The 17,031-nt window shown below is 44.0% G+C and overlaps 1 protein-coding gene across 1 annotated transcript in view; it reads right to left on the bottom strand.

Annotated features, from left to right (window-relative positions):
* LOC125766547 (transcription factor cwo) overlaps positions 1-9,107 on the bottom strand; it is a 30,897-nt gene extending 21,790 nt beyond the window's left edge. Inside the window, exon 1 of the mRNA XM_049432598.1 lies at positions 6,912-9,107. Coding sequence (XP_049288555.1) covers positions 6,912-6,970 — 59 coding nt within the window. The 5' untranslated portion in view covers positions 6,971-9,107. The remainder of the gene's footprint in view (positions 1-6,911) is intronic.
* Positions 9,108-17,031: the final 7,924 nt, after the last annotated feature.

Below are 17,031 nucleotides of genomic sequence, written 5' to 3'. Positions count from 1 at the left end.
TCCAGCCACAACTGTTGTCCTAACCACGCTGCAATGCGCGATCAGTAGACTGTAGCCAAATGGCAGGATCGTTCACGATAATGATTGTTTTAAACTATTCAATCATTTGGTTTGTTTTATTTATTTTTTGCTGCGTGAGCCAACAGACATGTGTTATCATTAAATTGTAGATCAATATGCGTTTTTTTGTTTGTTTCCTGCTTTTGTCTCATTTGTTGTAATCGGGGTGACAACATGCTGTATGGATTTCCAGAACTCCATCATGGGAGAGTTTAGCTATTATTGTTTTTTCCCTCCTTTCTCTCTTCCGCGTTATTTTTCCTACCGCACAGATGTCGCTATTTTGGACAGCTTCCGTGGTGATCTCATAACACGTCTACCATAACAACAAACAACTTTGAGTCAGAACGCATTCTCTGGTAGAGCAAAAGGGCTTTCTTGGGAAATTTTCAGCACGCCGACAGCATAATCGGCTTTTCCCGTGCACCCTGCACAGTAGCAGCCTTGTTGCCAATGGCGAGCCACTAACGGTTACGAGGTTACACGAGACGGCTGGAAAATCGTATGACCCAGACTGTAATTTGCTGCAGGGAAAAATGGCAAACGGTCACACACATGCCGGCACACGTGACGGAAAATTTTCTGCTTCCCTTGCTAGACCGCACCGAAGCACGAAACGGCAAACGGTTGAAGCCGTTGCACACTTGGCAACAAGCAACCGGTCTCCAGGGCGATCATTTAGATAGCACTAAATTGCTGCCAGATTGATAAGTTTGTATGAAACAGTAAAATGGTCGGTTTTTGGGATCATTTTTACAACAACAAAAAAAAGCTCAATAAATTTTCTTGAATGAGAAAAATGGAATATATTGATCTAACTAAATATTTCAATAATTCTTCCATAACACAATTTAAAAAACTAACCTTTTCAATTAGCAAAAAGCAAAAAAAGCCAGGAAATTTAAGCAATAAATAAAATATCTATTATATTAGATAAACATGTTACACGTACCATTTTACATTGTACCACCATTTAAAGCAATCAATCTTTTCGGTGTGCGTTCAGTTTGAAGCAATAAAAACTTTACCCAACGCAATGTTGAGCAAAAATAGCTATCCAACCTACCGGAATTGATAGTAATCCACCCTTATGTCAATCGTTAGCATGGGCAAAGCTCTAGTGAATGTAACACAGTCATGTTGAATGCGAAAAACGGGCTAAATATAACGCTCTCCAAACCTCCAAGGACTCCAGGGAAAATTCCCAACCGACACCCCCCTACTCTTTTCTTCCTTACCCCCTCCCCCCCTATCATGGTGATGGTATATTTTTAAAGCAGTGGAAAATAAACACCCCAACACCCCAACACACATCGCGTGACGGAAACGTGACGCAAATAGTGCGCACGCGAATGGCACACATACAAACAGTAGGAGACACATGCACACAGAGGGTTGGTGTCGGATATGTGTTATGACCAGTCGTAACCTAGCTATTAATTTGTATCCATATTTTCTGCTGTTTTTCCTCAACTTGTAACTGGGTAGATATTAAACACAGGGTTTTGAAATAATCTTCTAATTATACTAAGCAAAATTATGTTAGTGCTCACAAAGCATACGAAGCTTCCATAAACGTCTATAAAATCATTTTATATAAAACCTTCTTCTTCTCAAGTATCCCAAACGACTCTGCTATATATAAGCAAACGCAAAAACTCTGATAAAAACAACTTGTTTACACACACACCCCATGCGCATTACTAAAAATAAATGTCACAAATTCGATGGTGGATTGTTCTTAAACGGCGATGCACCACACGATCGTGATGATCAAAATGGTTGGTTTTTTGGGTGGTCAAGCGAACACAATCAAGCGGATCACAATCAAATTCGTAAAGGCATAATATTCTGTTCGCCAAAAAGGAAGCAAAACAAAACCACATTAGAGTGGGCTGAAACACAAACCGACAAGCTCTCCATCATCATCATCATCATCCCCATGCTTCCTATCAGTGTTGACCTTTTGTTTGGTAGAGCAACAATCAAAAAAGGAACAGATGCACTGCGTTCGGGCTGGACTTTCACACCGGCGATCATTCTAGTAGATTTGGTAGATGCCACAAGGAAACCGCATGGTTGGTTTTTGGTTGTTGCGAATCGTCGGCAACTTCGTCATCATGTACGTACGACCCCCTGATGGTACCGACCCGTTTGACCCGATCGCTTGTGGCGCACAATTATTCCCGTCCAAACTCGATTCAAGCTGATCGGCAGAAAAAAAAGAAGATTCTTACGTCTATAACAACCGCAGTAGAAGTCAAAATAAAAACATAACACCCAAAAAAAAAAAAAACCCAAACATTTAGTGCCACTCATTGATAGGAGGACTTCATGTTTTTTCTTGGGTTGGTACCTAGAGCTAAGATTTGGTCCGATTTCGAGACGACATCAAGCATCAAGCCACACGGTAATTTACTTTGTTTGTTTTTAGTCCATTGTTGCGCTGTGTGTCCGTTCTTTCCAGGGTAGAACAGCAGATAAGTTCGAAATTCGGCTCTACCACGCTGTTGCTAAGGCGTGCGGTGTTTGTCGTGAAAGTATTACAAAATTTCGGTTACAGCCAGTTTGAACCGAGAAGTGAAAAAGAAACCTCACGCAATCACACCGGTGAATCGGTGTGTTCGGGCAGATTTTCACCAGACAATACGTGGCGCGAGATAGAGAGAGAGAGAGAGAGAGAGAGAGAGAGAGAGAGAGAAGAAAAACGAAACAGATCTTTCGTTGCGAAAGACGGATTAATCAGGGCAGAAAGTGTTTATCGTTGTCCACAAATCGATATCTTGCACGCTTTGCAATGTTCGCCATAAACCAACCAAAAAAAATCCGTGGCCATTCCTTGGTTATTCATAATAAAGATTGAAGTTTTTCACACTTCTCTTTAAAGTTCTACCCATCGGATACACGCCTTGTGGCAAAACGTCGAGAGTGTTCGACGAAAACAAATGAATAAATCTCGTCAGCTCGCGCAACATATCCTCTGTCTCAACCTGGGGTTATTTTATTCACTTCGTGACATGGGTTTTGAGCAGATTTGGATTTTTTGGTTTGAGGCGAAGAATTCGACAACCAACAACAAAAAAACTTTATACACAAAAGCCCCTACGGCCACCGGCAATATCTATGCGTTTTTTTACTGAATGCTCAATCGGACAACGCGTGCAAAAATAGCTTGCCCCTTCCCGCTGTTTTAAAAATAACACCATCCATCTGTTAAGATCATCCATTCGCTGTTTAGTCAGCTGTACTCAACGTTTTACATCAAACCTTTTTAATTCGCTTTTAATTTGACCATGCAGAAAGACAACATCGGGAAGCGCAAACAGTTGACTTCGAGTCTGCCAAATTACTTATCAAAGTGGGTGAGAAGCAAAAAAGAGTAGCTTTTGAAAGCAAATTGATTACACAGCACCGATAAACGATACCATCACCGGATACAACACATTTCCGGCTGTTCTTATCGTCTTATCAAGAAACGGTTCATCACCTACTTTTAAATCACGCAACATCACTTATGCGCGGGCTGCCGCATTTTATCGATTGATTGACAGAATCGCCCCATTATCGAACGGGGCACACGTGAGGTGTGCCAACGCTAAGTATTGGGCATTGTATGCTGAAAATGTTAGGTATACACTTAGACAGATAGCGAGTGAATCCCCCCGAAACCGGGCAGCGATAGCGAGGCACTACCCGTGCGTGTGTGCGTTAGTTTCTGCAAACTCAAACTTGAACCTTCGCGCTGTAGTAACACCGTTAGCCGTGCGGATGTCAGTTGATAAATACTGAAGCGTTACTACCACCGTTGGTAACGGGTGGGTCTACGCTTACAGGGATTATGTAGCCTTTTGCGCCGCAGGTTTTTCCATTCCCTTTGGGCTGTGGATGGGAACTGCCACCATGTTCCGACGCTTACCATCGGCTGACTCATGCTAGATCACGTGATCAGCGGGGTGTAAATGTGGCAGGCAACAGCTATACATCGGCTCTGCCCCCTCGATCACACTGTGGTTGATTACGCCGCTGATGTTTGTTCGTTCGTCCTCTAACCTCCGCCGATGGTTTCGCTTGTGCCGTAATCAGGGAAGGAGCGATATTGCCACGCACACAACGCTCGCTAACTTAAGCTGTGGACTGAATTCTGTCACGGGCGTTATACCGGACAGATTCTGGAATAGCATTATTATTTAAGAGTTTATTAAATGTCACACTAACGCTACTGAGTGTGAGGGATCATTGTGATCTGGTTTGATCTTCAGCGGCTGTGTTTGAGCAGCATTATAAGATATCGAGGCCGTAATCCATTCATAGCACACACACAACTTGAGCAAAATAATTTCCATGTGACCAATAATTAGTATAATCTCTACTAAATCAGCTTATCGTACGAACGAAACGATGCAAAAAACGCCACATAGATACACGAACAAGATCATCAAGCAGAAACGATTATTTGTGTACAAGTGCTTTGATTGGGCCATTTGGAATCAATCGCATAAAAGCACACATGATGGAGTTGGGCATGGCCTGGATCACCTGACACGACGGAGGGCATAGCAGACGCGTCTTCCACCGTGACACGCATACAACTCCAGCTCTGATCATTTGATGCACAACGGCAGTTGCCCTATGCCCCGGACCAGTTAAACCAACCGGGCAGAGACACTTCCACCTCTCTCTCCCTGGTGCTTTGCGTTTGTCTCGCACCCGTGTGCCACACGTGATAACATTTCCCCTAGATAGTGTGTAAGTGTATGTGTGTGTGTTTGTTATGATTGTATGAACCGAGACAAGCGCGATGAGCATTACTGTTGTTGTTTATTTTTTCTCTTTCTTCGCAACCTTTTTCACCCGTCAGACGCTTGGCGGATGAACTCTTATCAGTACTACAGAAATAGCATCGTCAACATCAAGCAGTAGCAGAGCAACAACATCCAACGGTCTAGGTCTTTCTACGTACAGTGATGGGGAAGATATACACCGTACTCTTCCAACAGATTGAAATTACATTTCCTCGCCAGGCTATCGATCAATATTGTTCAGTAAATCAACTATAAAAACAGCAACTTCAAGCTCAAAATGTTTAACCTATAAGTGAAGTTGTTGTACAATATAGAAATTAAGATAACTACAAAAGAAAACAAGAGTTGTTTGCCGATAAAATAAGGTTAGTTATGTATATAGACGATCGAAGATCCTAACCTTGCATCTTTGTAGGGATGATCGCATACTGAGAAATCCCACTCCTAATCCTAATCATAGGAACCCTTCCCAAATCATAGCCTACGTGACTAAATCATCCCCTGCCATAGGAGGAAATCGGTTCCGTGATGCAGAAGGCACCTGTCAGGGGTCAGTGGAGCGAAGTGTTGAACATAGGCAAAGACACGACCCCGTAAACACTTGGCCACGTTTCGGCAGTCTATTCCTTGGAAGTGAAGTTTTCTTCTGTCTGGATGTGCGACACGCAGCAACGCTTATCTACCACCACTACACACACACACATACATCGCACTCCATTGTTGATAAGCCGCCAGAGTACACCAACAACAAGTGGACGGTGGCGGCGCCCGGTACTAAACGCGAGCCAAGCCAAGATGGGAGTTAACTTTTGAAGTTTTGTTGCCGGTATCGTACGTCTTTCTCTGTGCCGTGTGAATTCGTGGAGAGCATTAGAAAAAAAACGCACTATCAAAAACCGACCTGTTGTTATTGTTAGGCGACGCGCCTTTATTTGTTTGCTTTCGGTTCACATTCCGCCCCTTATATACACTTCAACAATGTGCAATGGGGAGCGGGTCCAGAATGGACAGGCTTAAGTATATTGCCCACAAGAGTAAACCTGCGCCGCTGGACGTGGGTTCGGAGTGGGCGGGAGGGAGGTGGGGTAGGGTAAATCACCCCCCTTGACACTCTGACGTCAGGCTCAAGTGGTTGCACATCTACACGGCCCGATTAGCACCCAACGAAAGGAGGAGAGGTTTTGTAGATTTTGCAAAAAAAGAAGAACAGGGAAGTAGACGCGAGGCCATATTTGTGTTGGTGGTATCGGTAGAGCACTGTTTAATCCCTTCTCCGCTACACGTGACCACTTGTCGCGCCCGTGGAGTAAGTGTGTGGAGCGCATTGCTTTGTCCACTTAGACAAGTGTCGTTAACACACTGGTTGCCTCTACTGCAGTACCGTTTAACGTCATTGATTAAATTGCTGGCTTCATAACTTTTAATCCTGTTTGTGGTGGAAGGAAAATTTAGTATTTTTTTGTTTTGTAGATAAATCGCCCCAACCCTGGTAAAATCATTCCCGTTTAGCGAATAAACATTTCGTTAGTTTCACTGCTTTAAAATCGTTTGTAATTCGATATATAAATAAACCGTACACATAGCAATACACATGGACACGTTGGAACACTCGAAACATAGGATCGTGGCGCGCTGCGTTTGCAGCACTGTCAGCACTTTTGATCTCGCGTCCCAAACCGGTCCCAAACGTTCTTCAGCAGCCATCAAAACTCGTACTCGGCTAGGTAAGCAACCTTGACAGAGGTCAAGAATTTATCATACCAAACGACTCCCCACCACAACCGCCGCCATGTACAACTCCCTGTATACTTCAGGATATTTATTTAGTTCTCACATACACACCAAGACTCGCATCAGCATTTCTTCTTTTAGCCGAGGCGCCACAAGCGTGGAGTGATAAATATATTGGGAAGTAGGCTGAGACGCAAGTCCCGGCATCACCATGCTCGGGCGATGCTTACTAGATCGTGTTTTCTTTCTTCACGCCACGGATGATCAGTGAATCTAGAGCTTTTGTCCCAACCAAAAACAAACCCACTGTATACGTACCTCTCATATTTCAAAGAATGCGGTGCATGACCATTCGTTGCTTCCCAGTACGCTTCCATGATTGGAACACTCCGCACTCCTTTAACAATGGATGTTTGGAAAATGATCACACCACGGGATCTTGGGTTTTCCACGTTAATCACGCAACCAACAAAAAGCGAGATGGAAGCTGTTCTTCACGGCTATTTTGTGATTTTTTTTCTGGGTGAAAACTTTGCGATTTATTGGAAAGCACTCAGACGCACGCGAGAGCACTAAAACACACTAGCTAGGCACGATGCACTTATTCAGCTGCAAAGCTGCAGCTTGCGCACAGAAATGCCACGATGCGTAAATAAGGTGTGACACAGGCGAAGAACCACACACACGTTTAATACGAGATCACACGCGAGATCCAAACGTGTCGCGTACTGCTGCTTGTGAGCTAATGCGTCTCTTTGGGCGAATATTGATGAGTCTCTCAATAATGGTACGATGCACAAAACTGTTTACACTTCGTACATCGAATAACGCCGGTACACGGACGTCGGGATGGATTTACGGGACAGTTTGTACGGGTTTCCACCGGTGCTGCTGATTAGACTCGTTACGGCGCTGATGTTGCAGCGGCTTCCGACGGGATGTTGCGGATGTACGGCCGATACAGACCAACGGATCGTGCGGTGTTTTCCTCGTACCGGACCGTCCCTCTATGATGTACCAGACGGAGCAGAAGTGCGTGTAGCGTGGTTTGCGGAAAAACGAACGGACACGTTTGTTGTTATCGAGCAGGAGCGTATTCTTCCCGTGCGCTGCCGCTTTACACATGAAATCCGTTGTTGAAGGTAACGTCGGAATGGAAAAAGAAGCGATGGGCCGGCGACGCTCGGTAGTCGCCCCGAAGCTGTCCGAAATATTATTAACCGCAAACAAAAACTACCCTTATACTGGGCACCACACGTGTTGGGCGCTTTTCACCCGCCTTTTCGCAAGGGGTTTTTCTTCTTCAGCTTGGCTTAAACACCTCTGGAACACTGGTGAATTTATTTTGCTTGGTTTCTTTCTTTTCTATCACTCACACACACGCACACACATACACACGCATATAACGCGAACACACACACACACACACGCACACACCCACAGAGACACTTTTGTGCCGGACGCAGTATAGGCGGTTAGAACACGATTCTACTTGATTATGTACTTCACACTGGAATTCACGAAGAACTTATACATGAAGACGGGTTTTTTTCGTTGCTACCGGAAACGATGCGTCGATCTGCCTGCTGCGTTGGAACGGGCGCTTGCTTTTCCGTTTCGGACTGCAAAAAAAAACAAACTGCACGCACACACACGGTCTATTACTATACCGGGAACACTACCGTTGTGCACAGATCGATCTTGTTTGCTACCGGATGTCACTGGTTTACAGCAACGCGAGTGTAGTAGGCCTTGCCAAACTTGGTTACTCGCTGATGGTGTTCCTCACACTAATCTGATGGCCCGGTTTTTTTTTTTGATTGATTTTCTTCTCTGCACCTCTCTCGTGTACGAACGGAATTCTTCCCACACGCGTCTGCCCGTTTGCTGATCGGACAAAAATAGAATCTCACTTGTCGACACGTGTGATTTTGCTTCGTTTTTTTTTTTGGGTTATTATCAATCGATAATCACATCCACTTGGAATGGTATTTTTGCTGCTGCCTACACACACTCTCCAGTTCGTTTCGACGAATGGATTGAATTCTGATTAAGTTCTCGTAGCAAAGCCGTACTAGAAAAATGCACTTCCAGAGCTTTCCTTGTTGAAATGCTGTAACTACACCACACTACCGCATTAAGCCGATTGGAACTTCCTCCTTTGTTTTTCTCCACCCGTTTTTCTACAAACTTTCCACTTCCAATCAACACACGCACTGTTTTAGTGAACCGTATTTAACCATTTGCTTACACAGAGCCGATTCGTACTTTCCGGCATACGGGAGTGACCAGCGACGGGCACTACTATTGTCGGTACGGTTGATTCAATCAATCAAGCCACATTACATCCGACGCGGCAACAAAACCATGGAACAGCAAAGGCACACACAGAGCGCAGCGACAAAATTGTAGCTTTAGCGGTCGCGACTGGTCAGTGGAATTTTTCCTACACCACGTGTACTACGACAGAAGCTGCGGATGAATGTCGAAAAGAGGCGGGCGCTCGCGACTGTCATTGTTAAAATACTCTCCGAGCCGCACACATACAGGCACACGGCACGCAACACATGCAACACCGCGAATGGTCGCTCGCTCACATGCTCGCATAACTCTCGCTCGCTCGCTCGCTCGCAGCACCAATTTTATGGTGCGATGCGTGCGATGAAAGAATGCGAGCCGGAATTTTACTCTCGCACACTAGATGCAGGGTTCGCTAATGAAGTGTTTTCCACGGGTTCGATTTTCCTTGTACATAAAGTATAGTATGTATGTACGTACCGGCTATGATGTAGTGATGTGTAATCCGGAGTGGAATTGTGGATCCAGTCTGACTCCGCGTATGAAAAATTGGTTCCGACTCCGACTAAAAATCAAAATTGACTCCGGCGGGTCCGGTCGGGTCCGGCCGACTCCGAGTACGATCGAGTCCGAATGAATCCGAATGGGTCCAGATGGGTCCATATGAGTCCGATCGACTCGATCGGAGTTGATCGTACTCGATCAGATTCAACAGGAGTCGATTCACCCTCACCCCCTCCTCCCGTGAGTCATTCCGACTCCGACTCCAGTTGGCGGCGGAGTCGGACCGAACCGACTCCGGCAAAATTTATAATTTACTCATCACTAGGCGCTATGATGAACTCGAACGTATTATGTTCTATTCGTAGATTTATTTAATGATTATAAAATACATTTATAAATCCAGTCAGGATTCCACAGACGGGACAATTCCCTTAAAATCCGCTGCCGTCCGTCTAATAAATACACTGAATACACGTGCCGGTACGTCAGTCCGTAAATAAGTCCGTAAGTAAGTAAACAGGTGCGGTCAGTTTGTCGACAAAGTGCTTCAACTGTTGTATAATGGGTCAATAAACTTATTCCAATGACGAATCTGGGTAGACTTTGGTCTAGGTCTTGGAATGGTCTTGGTCAATGGTCTTCGAAGCCAATATAACGAACTCCAAACTAATAGTTTTCCCTTTTTTGTTCTTCTGCTTGGCTAAAAGGGCTCTAAGATCATGCCAGCCATTTCTGGCTAACTAGACCTATTTTTGCCACGTACCTGGATAGTCAGTCTTTGCTACGGGGGGACCTTCCGAAAGGGATTTGATACCCGGTCCTGTTTTTTTGGAACATTTCACATTTCCCAACCACATTTCATGAAAAGCCCTGCATCAACCATCATTCTCTATATCGCCTGCTCACCAACTCTCCGCCTTAGTTACGTTAGGCGGTGTGCCGGCACGAGAGCATAGCTGATAAAGATCCGCAACAGTGGTAGTGCATATACATATGCGATCTCGACCGCGGTACCCAACGGAACGAAAACGTGCTAGAGAAGGGGCAGTCTATTTGCTTTGGCACCGTGTGGAAAATAACGTGACTTTGCACCCAACCGACGTCCGTTTCCTACCCCGCACGTTTCCGGCGGCGTTGCCCAACAAACCCACACGCGAAACCGATGCGCTACACGATACGCATACCAACTAGCGCGAAATCATTCATTGCTCGCGTGTGACCGCGTGTCACGCCATTGTGTGTTAAGGGTTGGCCGAAGTTTTTCGGGGGGTAGGTTTGTGCGAGTGAAGAAACGCAAAATACTGAATCCTCCCTCAAACCACAGTGCACGGTGCCGTCATCTCACTCACCTGTCTGGCCAGCCGAGAGAATCTTTCATCCTTTCCATATGTGCGTGTTCAGCACAGAAAAGAAAAAAAACCAGGCGTAAAGCACAGAATGGGGTGAGTTTTTTTTTATAACGCCCCGTGTCTCGTGTCTTTTTCCATTTCACTCAGATCACGTGGATACGGTTCGGAAGCCACCTGCGGATGTGCGGTTTGTGTTACGAATAATGTACCACAAAAGGTCAATGGTACGCTAGATGGTTGTCGCCAACTCAATGATGGTCTGGTTATAGCGGTAACCGACCATTTTGCCAATTCCGCCTTTTGTTGTGCCGATATGGGAGATATAGATGTAGAGTCGGTATGTAGGTAAAAATAGTAAAAGAATATCATGTTTTAAAGCCTAAAGTTCCTCGACTATTTGGTAAAAATATTATATTAAATTTTAAAACAATAAATGTATAAATTACGTAGTTACAGCACAAAGAATTTTTCGCAAACCCAGAATTTCACGTACATTTGTAAACCGATGCATTAAAAATTTTCACCAGATATTCCTCACACAATTGATTACTTCTTGTCGATGAGTTATTGTATTTTAAATTATATTTTCTTTGTTTTAATAGATGAAATATTTCCAATAAAAAAACATTTGAAATATGACGGAAAAAATATTGTTAAAAAAAATCCCAAAAATTTCCGTTTTTAAGCGGTAGTCGAGCGTCACTTAAGCAGCAAGATGATTTATATTGGAAGTTTATAAATATTTAGGCTGTATATGATTATGAACTCCCTGAAGGAAGCCCTAACCAAACGACACACTCATATGCGTGTTATCAACACAACTCCTCAACAAGTGTCGCAGAAGCTCATTTCACGCCTGAAAGCTGTTCCGAACAATCACTCGTCGTCGCACGTGGCTATTGTGCATCCATTTTCCCCAATGACCATGTTACGGGGGGTTTTTTTGCGGAAGAAAAAAGAAAAAACCGAAAACAAAACCGAAACAATTCTATCACCCGGCAACGGTAGCCGGATCGCGTCTGGTGATACCACAAACGGTGAGTCAGCGAATTAATTACGCGCCCATTAGAATTGTTGCATTCCGTAGGGGTTTTAATGGACAGCGTTACCTGTCCAGCCCATTTGCTTTACACCTGCTGATCAAACGCGGCACATAATGATTGATGCGTCTTTGTTTGCGTACGGCACGTATGGAAATTTTGTTAACACATAACGAAAATATTTAAATGTTTTTGGTCGAAATGTGTTGCTTTCTGTGCCAATCTCACCCGACAACTTAATTCTGGGCTATTTATCTTATCGATAACATTTGCTTGATACGCATCCATTTGTGATGATGTGTCCTCTCGAGCGATCAATGTGTCCCGTGTGGCTGTCTTTGTGTTATTTTTTTGTTTTCTGAGTCATTTATATATTCTTCAACCAATATCTCCGTTTCACACAGATGCACATAACAACAACAACAAAAGAAGAAAAAAACCCTGCAAGCAAATGATTGAACGACCGATAAGGCATCGAAAGCTAGGCCAACAAATCGAACAGTGCAGGTTAAGGGCGTGAAGGGTAAATAGAAAAACCTTCCTCAACCGATCCGAATATCACGTTCGTGTCCCTTGTGGAGTGTAAAGTTTCCCAACCCCTCCTGCAGGCCCTATCACGTGCCCGCGTGATTGGTTCGCAAAAAACCCGGGTTGCCGGTTGTGATGGATTACGCGCACCGGGTTGAATGATAAGAGCGTACGCGCGAGAGCTCCTTCGAGCTTGCGAACGGCATACGACCCACGTCGTCAGCTTTCCTACCCCGCGTGATCTTCCACGAAAAATGGTTTACTTTAAAAATGGCCGTTCCGGTGAACCCATTCGATGAGGGAATGGTGCACGTTTGACATTTGAAATTGCGCACCGGCAGCGTGACCGGAAAACGTGCTTTGCCCCATCGTGTCGCAGCGGGCCAGTACAGGTGCCGTAGTGTTGGAGGATGCGTGACATCGTGCTTACCTAAAATGGAGTTAGAAGATTAACTTAAATGTGGAATGTTGGAATGGAATGTTTAATATATATATTGAGATATTTTAATTAATTTAAAATTATTTTTAATTAGAAATTAAAACAATTTTGATTTTACAACTGTAACGTGCGTACGCATCAGTGTGAGGTGTTAGATTAGTTTGTATCAACTCGTACGATTAATTGCTTTTGGAACCATCGGCACAGGACCGGCTTAATAGAAACCGGCTCTGTGTACCCTCACAGCTCCATTATCGACATCGTAGCGGCCGTCAACAACCCTAGGAAACAATGTTGTATTAAGAACCGAACCAGCTAGGATCTCGCCATCGCTCGCGGGAGCTTATTCTGCAGCGTTACTTTTCGTCGACCACACCGATCTAAACGTGCTGGGTGAAACAAGGAAATTGTAGTCTAGCGCACAAACGAAAAAAAAAACAAGCAAAAAACAAGATATCGCAAACAAGGCAAAGGAAAGAAAGAGGCCCCACAGACAAACTTCGACTAAACGAGTCTCACCATCGCGCACGTGTTTGCGACGCGTTGATCGTGCGTTGTGGCTCCCATTGTTTGGTTGGCATTTTGGGTGAGATTGTCAGACGGCGTATACGAGAAACACCCCAAACAGCAAGAAGACAACATAAATCGGCACGCTCGCCAAACACGTTCTTTCAATGTCATGGAATGTCATTTACCTCCCTGCGATTGTTAAAAGTGGTTTCTGTACCGTTGCCGTTCGAACAGGAACTGTGAAAGGTTCGAAGCGGTGTGTGTTTGTGTGTACCGTGTATTCGGAACAGGAAAGACTGGGCAAAACACTATAATGTAGCGAACCAAAGTAATATCAGTGCGCACGTATCGATCGTTACAGATTGGCTGCGTGGATTAGTAGTTTCGTTCCGCTGTCAGCTCTGACGCACACGCAATGACAGCTGTCAGATTTCGTGATAGTTCGAGAAACAATAGTAATTATTTGTAAAAGTGTTCTAGTAAAACTTATTACTAAAGTAATATTGGAAGACTTTGAAGTTGTCTACTTTGAATCATGGCTTTAGTGGAGAAGATCGTTGTTGCGTCGCAAATAATATTGCCATTACCAAACCGTGGAATGTCCAACTGACCGAGAAAAAAATAATCTTCCAATGGGTATTTTCTTTTTTTTTCAAATTCTGTTTCTACACACCAAAAACCGAGATAACCTTTCGAGACTTCGGTACAACCTCAGAGCAGCTGTTTTTGGTAAAGGCTATCGGTGCCGAGCACAAGGGGGTCTTGATTAGTTTTTAAAGCAACCGCAAAACTCTTCGTGGAACTATAGCAATCGCACGATGTCTAGACCAATGGAGTAGGTTAGCCTTATGCTTCGGGTCACGATCGAAAAAAAAAACTCATTCTCACTACCAAAACGTTCTAGAAAACGTTTGCAAAGTAAATTCCGTCTTACATATAAACGATATCACACCCTTCGATCACCTCCTCCGATCACCGTAGGATGGTGATCATTCTCTACATGAAGTCATTAGGTACATTAATGACTAGTGAATAATATTACACTAACTAACGGGCCTACGCTAATGTGAAATGATGATCGAAATCAACAGTAGAGAAAAAAACACAATTTTTCATCGTAATTATAACATGCAGCCAATATTCGATTTCGCGTAGATTCTCCAACATTCCAGCGAGGACAGCAAGGCAACAGAGGGTAGAATGATGGCCAGTGTACTGTTTTACGTAACGTAATCATACGTAAGGCGTGATAGCTTAGCAGCTTAGGGTACACTCACCAGTGCCTGACCGTGCCAATTCTAGGTGCACGCGAGGATAACAAACTTACCTATTCTTGCCCTCCCCATGCCGACGATGAACTAGAAAGGCAAATGTACCCAGGGCTATAGTGTTACACTGTGTTACGTGTGTACCACGTGTCATTCCACGTTTCACGTGTGAATCATCCATTCCAAGCATTACCCGGAGTGTGATTTCTGCCAGTGTTACTACTAAAAATGTCATCCAACGACGCTGACACTTATCGATTCCAAATTCAAATATTCGGCAATCAGTGTTTTAGTGCGTTACACACTTTCCAAACCAAAAAGAAAAGAAAAGGAAGCATATCGTGTACCAGTCGGTCGGTCACGATGCAGGAAATGTGTCTCATTTGTCCGCAATGGTTTCAAATGCCAAATGTCACGCCGCCGTGTAACGCCAAAGAGTGTTGGCCATGTTGCGTTACCGTATGCGCTACGGTATACCTGGTGCGGTGCCACGTGCACATGACGTCAACAGCCATGGGCATAGTACACATGGAAGGATTTGCATTTTAGTTGGAGTTGTTTTACCCATTTCTTACAATGGTTTTACGTACGTCTCACGATGGATAGCTTTGTGTAGCGACTTAACTGGGTTGCATGAGCGACATTAAACTGGATAAGTGAGACGACTTATCACCGTTCGAGAGTGTCGATGAATCGATAAGCAGAAGAAGAATTAATCTCCCGTCTCTATTGTTTGTAAGTTTTTTGGTAAGACTAGGGTAACTTCTCCTTATTTGTACTTTAATCGTAATCAGCAACGGGAACATCAGGTTTATCTACGCCACTCTTTATCCTGGTCATGCATGTAAATTCATTTCATTATTTGTCTGTTTACCTCTGCTTATCAGTTGCTTCCGTACGATGCCCAACCACACTTTTTGCTTTGTCTATTTTTATCGGCCAAACTGGTCGGTCAACCTGGTCGCAAGCTTGTCGTCAAACAGTGCCAGCCATCAATTATCACGCGAATTTCTAGTTTCCACCATACACATTACGACCTTCACGAAGGTCTCGTGGAAGTGTGTAGCTGTAGGGCAGTAAGTGATGGTCGCTGTTTTGGCAGTACGGCTACCGGTCGTTATCTACCGTCGGGCCCATTCTGTTCACGAGCCCACGAGCTGGTTAGGAGAGATAGAGTGGCAAGAATCTGGTCACGAGATACGAGAAGCTTTAACTGAGGGTGAGCTCTCATAAGCTTAAGGACGTGACGCACAAAACACCAGATAACACTCTGTTTGTTGGCATGCTTTATCGATTGTGGTGGAATTCTTCCTTAGTTTTGTTGCTTTATTTGACACCATGCGCCTCCATCGTTAAAATAGCAACGGTAAACAGTACAATAAACGTTGGATTTGTGATAGAATTGTTTAGATAATTCAGTAAAGATTATATTTTTAATTTAGAAAAAAAACGTGACACTTGCTTTAGCAATGACAAAGTGCATCATAACATTACATTATCTCTTATAAATTTAAAAAAGAATGTGAAAGATCCCCAAAACACCCAATAAATAGGACCTTCTTTTATCGCAAATTAAGTATTATTTTTCGACCTCACCAACATCGTTTCACTACCCGTAAAGCCCATTCATAGGCCAATGGTTAAAGAGCAGGGAAAAATATGCTTGGACCGTATCAGTAGCGTGAGTGCACACGTTACCATCCCTTATCAGCCACGTACCCCATGGAAAGTTGGAATGGATTCTCAACGTTTGCGATTGCGGAACCGTTGCTGAAGTAAACGGACTCAAGTTACGCAATTGTTTCGCTACCAGAAATGAATGTCTTGTGGCTAATAAAGTAATTAAAGCAAAAAGAAAAACCGCACAGCGAACAGTCTGCTGAATTTAATAGCAAAAAAACAATGGCAGACTTGTAATAAACTTGTACCGATTAAAGGCGCTTTATTTCCGCCCATAAACTTCATTCATACGTAAATAGTTTGCGACAAATACTACCTTACCAATAGAGCTACAAGATCTTACTGCTCCTTGTATTGGGGACCACCATTGGCAAAAGTAACGCCTACATACACCATTCGCCCCAACAGAAGCATAAACACCAGCACTGGCACCGTACTTTGTGTACATTCTCTGTCACGTGTACGTCCGCGTTAGAATGTGCAAAATGTGTTCGCACTGTAAAGCCACCGCGACTACAATGGCGATCCAATTTCGGAGCAAAAACGTTCCGTTTGTCTCGTCCCCAGGCAATCGGCAAACGCGTTTGCCGATACGCATTAGGTTCGTTGTAACCACAACCTCTTGGTCTGGTGTCTGAAAACGTTCCAATTTCCATGTGACGTTCAACGTGATGTTACGGGCTGGGGAAAAATCTACAATGACAACGTGTCGAATGGCATGCGTTTAAATGTTTGCTTTCCTTTTCACTGCACGTGGGTTGCAGCTGTTACAGAAACAAAACGGGGTAAATAAAAACTTACTCTTAATCGGTTTTTTTTTTC

The sequence above is a fragment of the Anopheles funestus genome, chromosome 2RL (assembly GCF_943734845.2).
Source record: "Anopheles funestus chromosome 2RL, idAnoFuneDA-416_04, whole genome shotgun sequence".
Taxonomy (NCBI): Eukaryota; Metazoa; Arthropoda; class Insecta; order Diptera; family Culicidae; genus Anopheles; species Anopheles funestus.
Note: the sequence above shows the minus strand (reverse complement) of the source record. Positions and strands in the feature narration are given on the sequence as shown.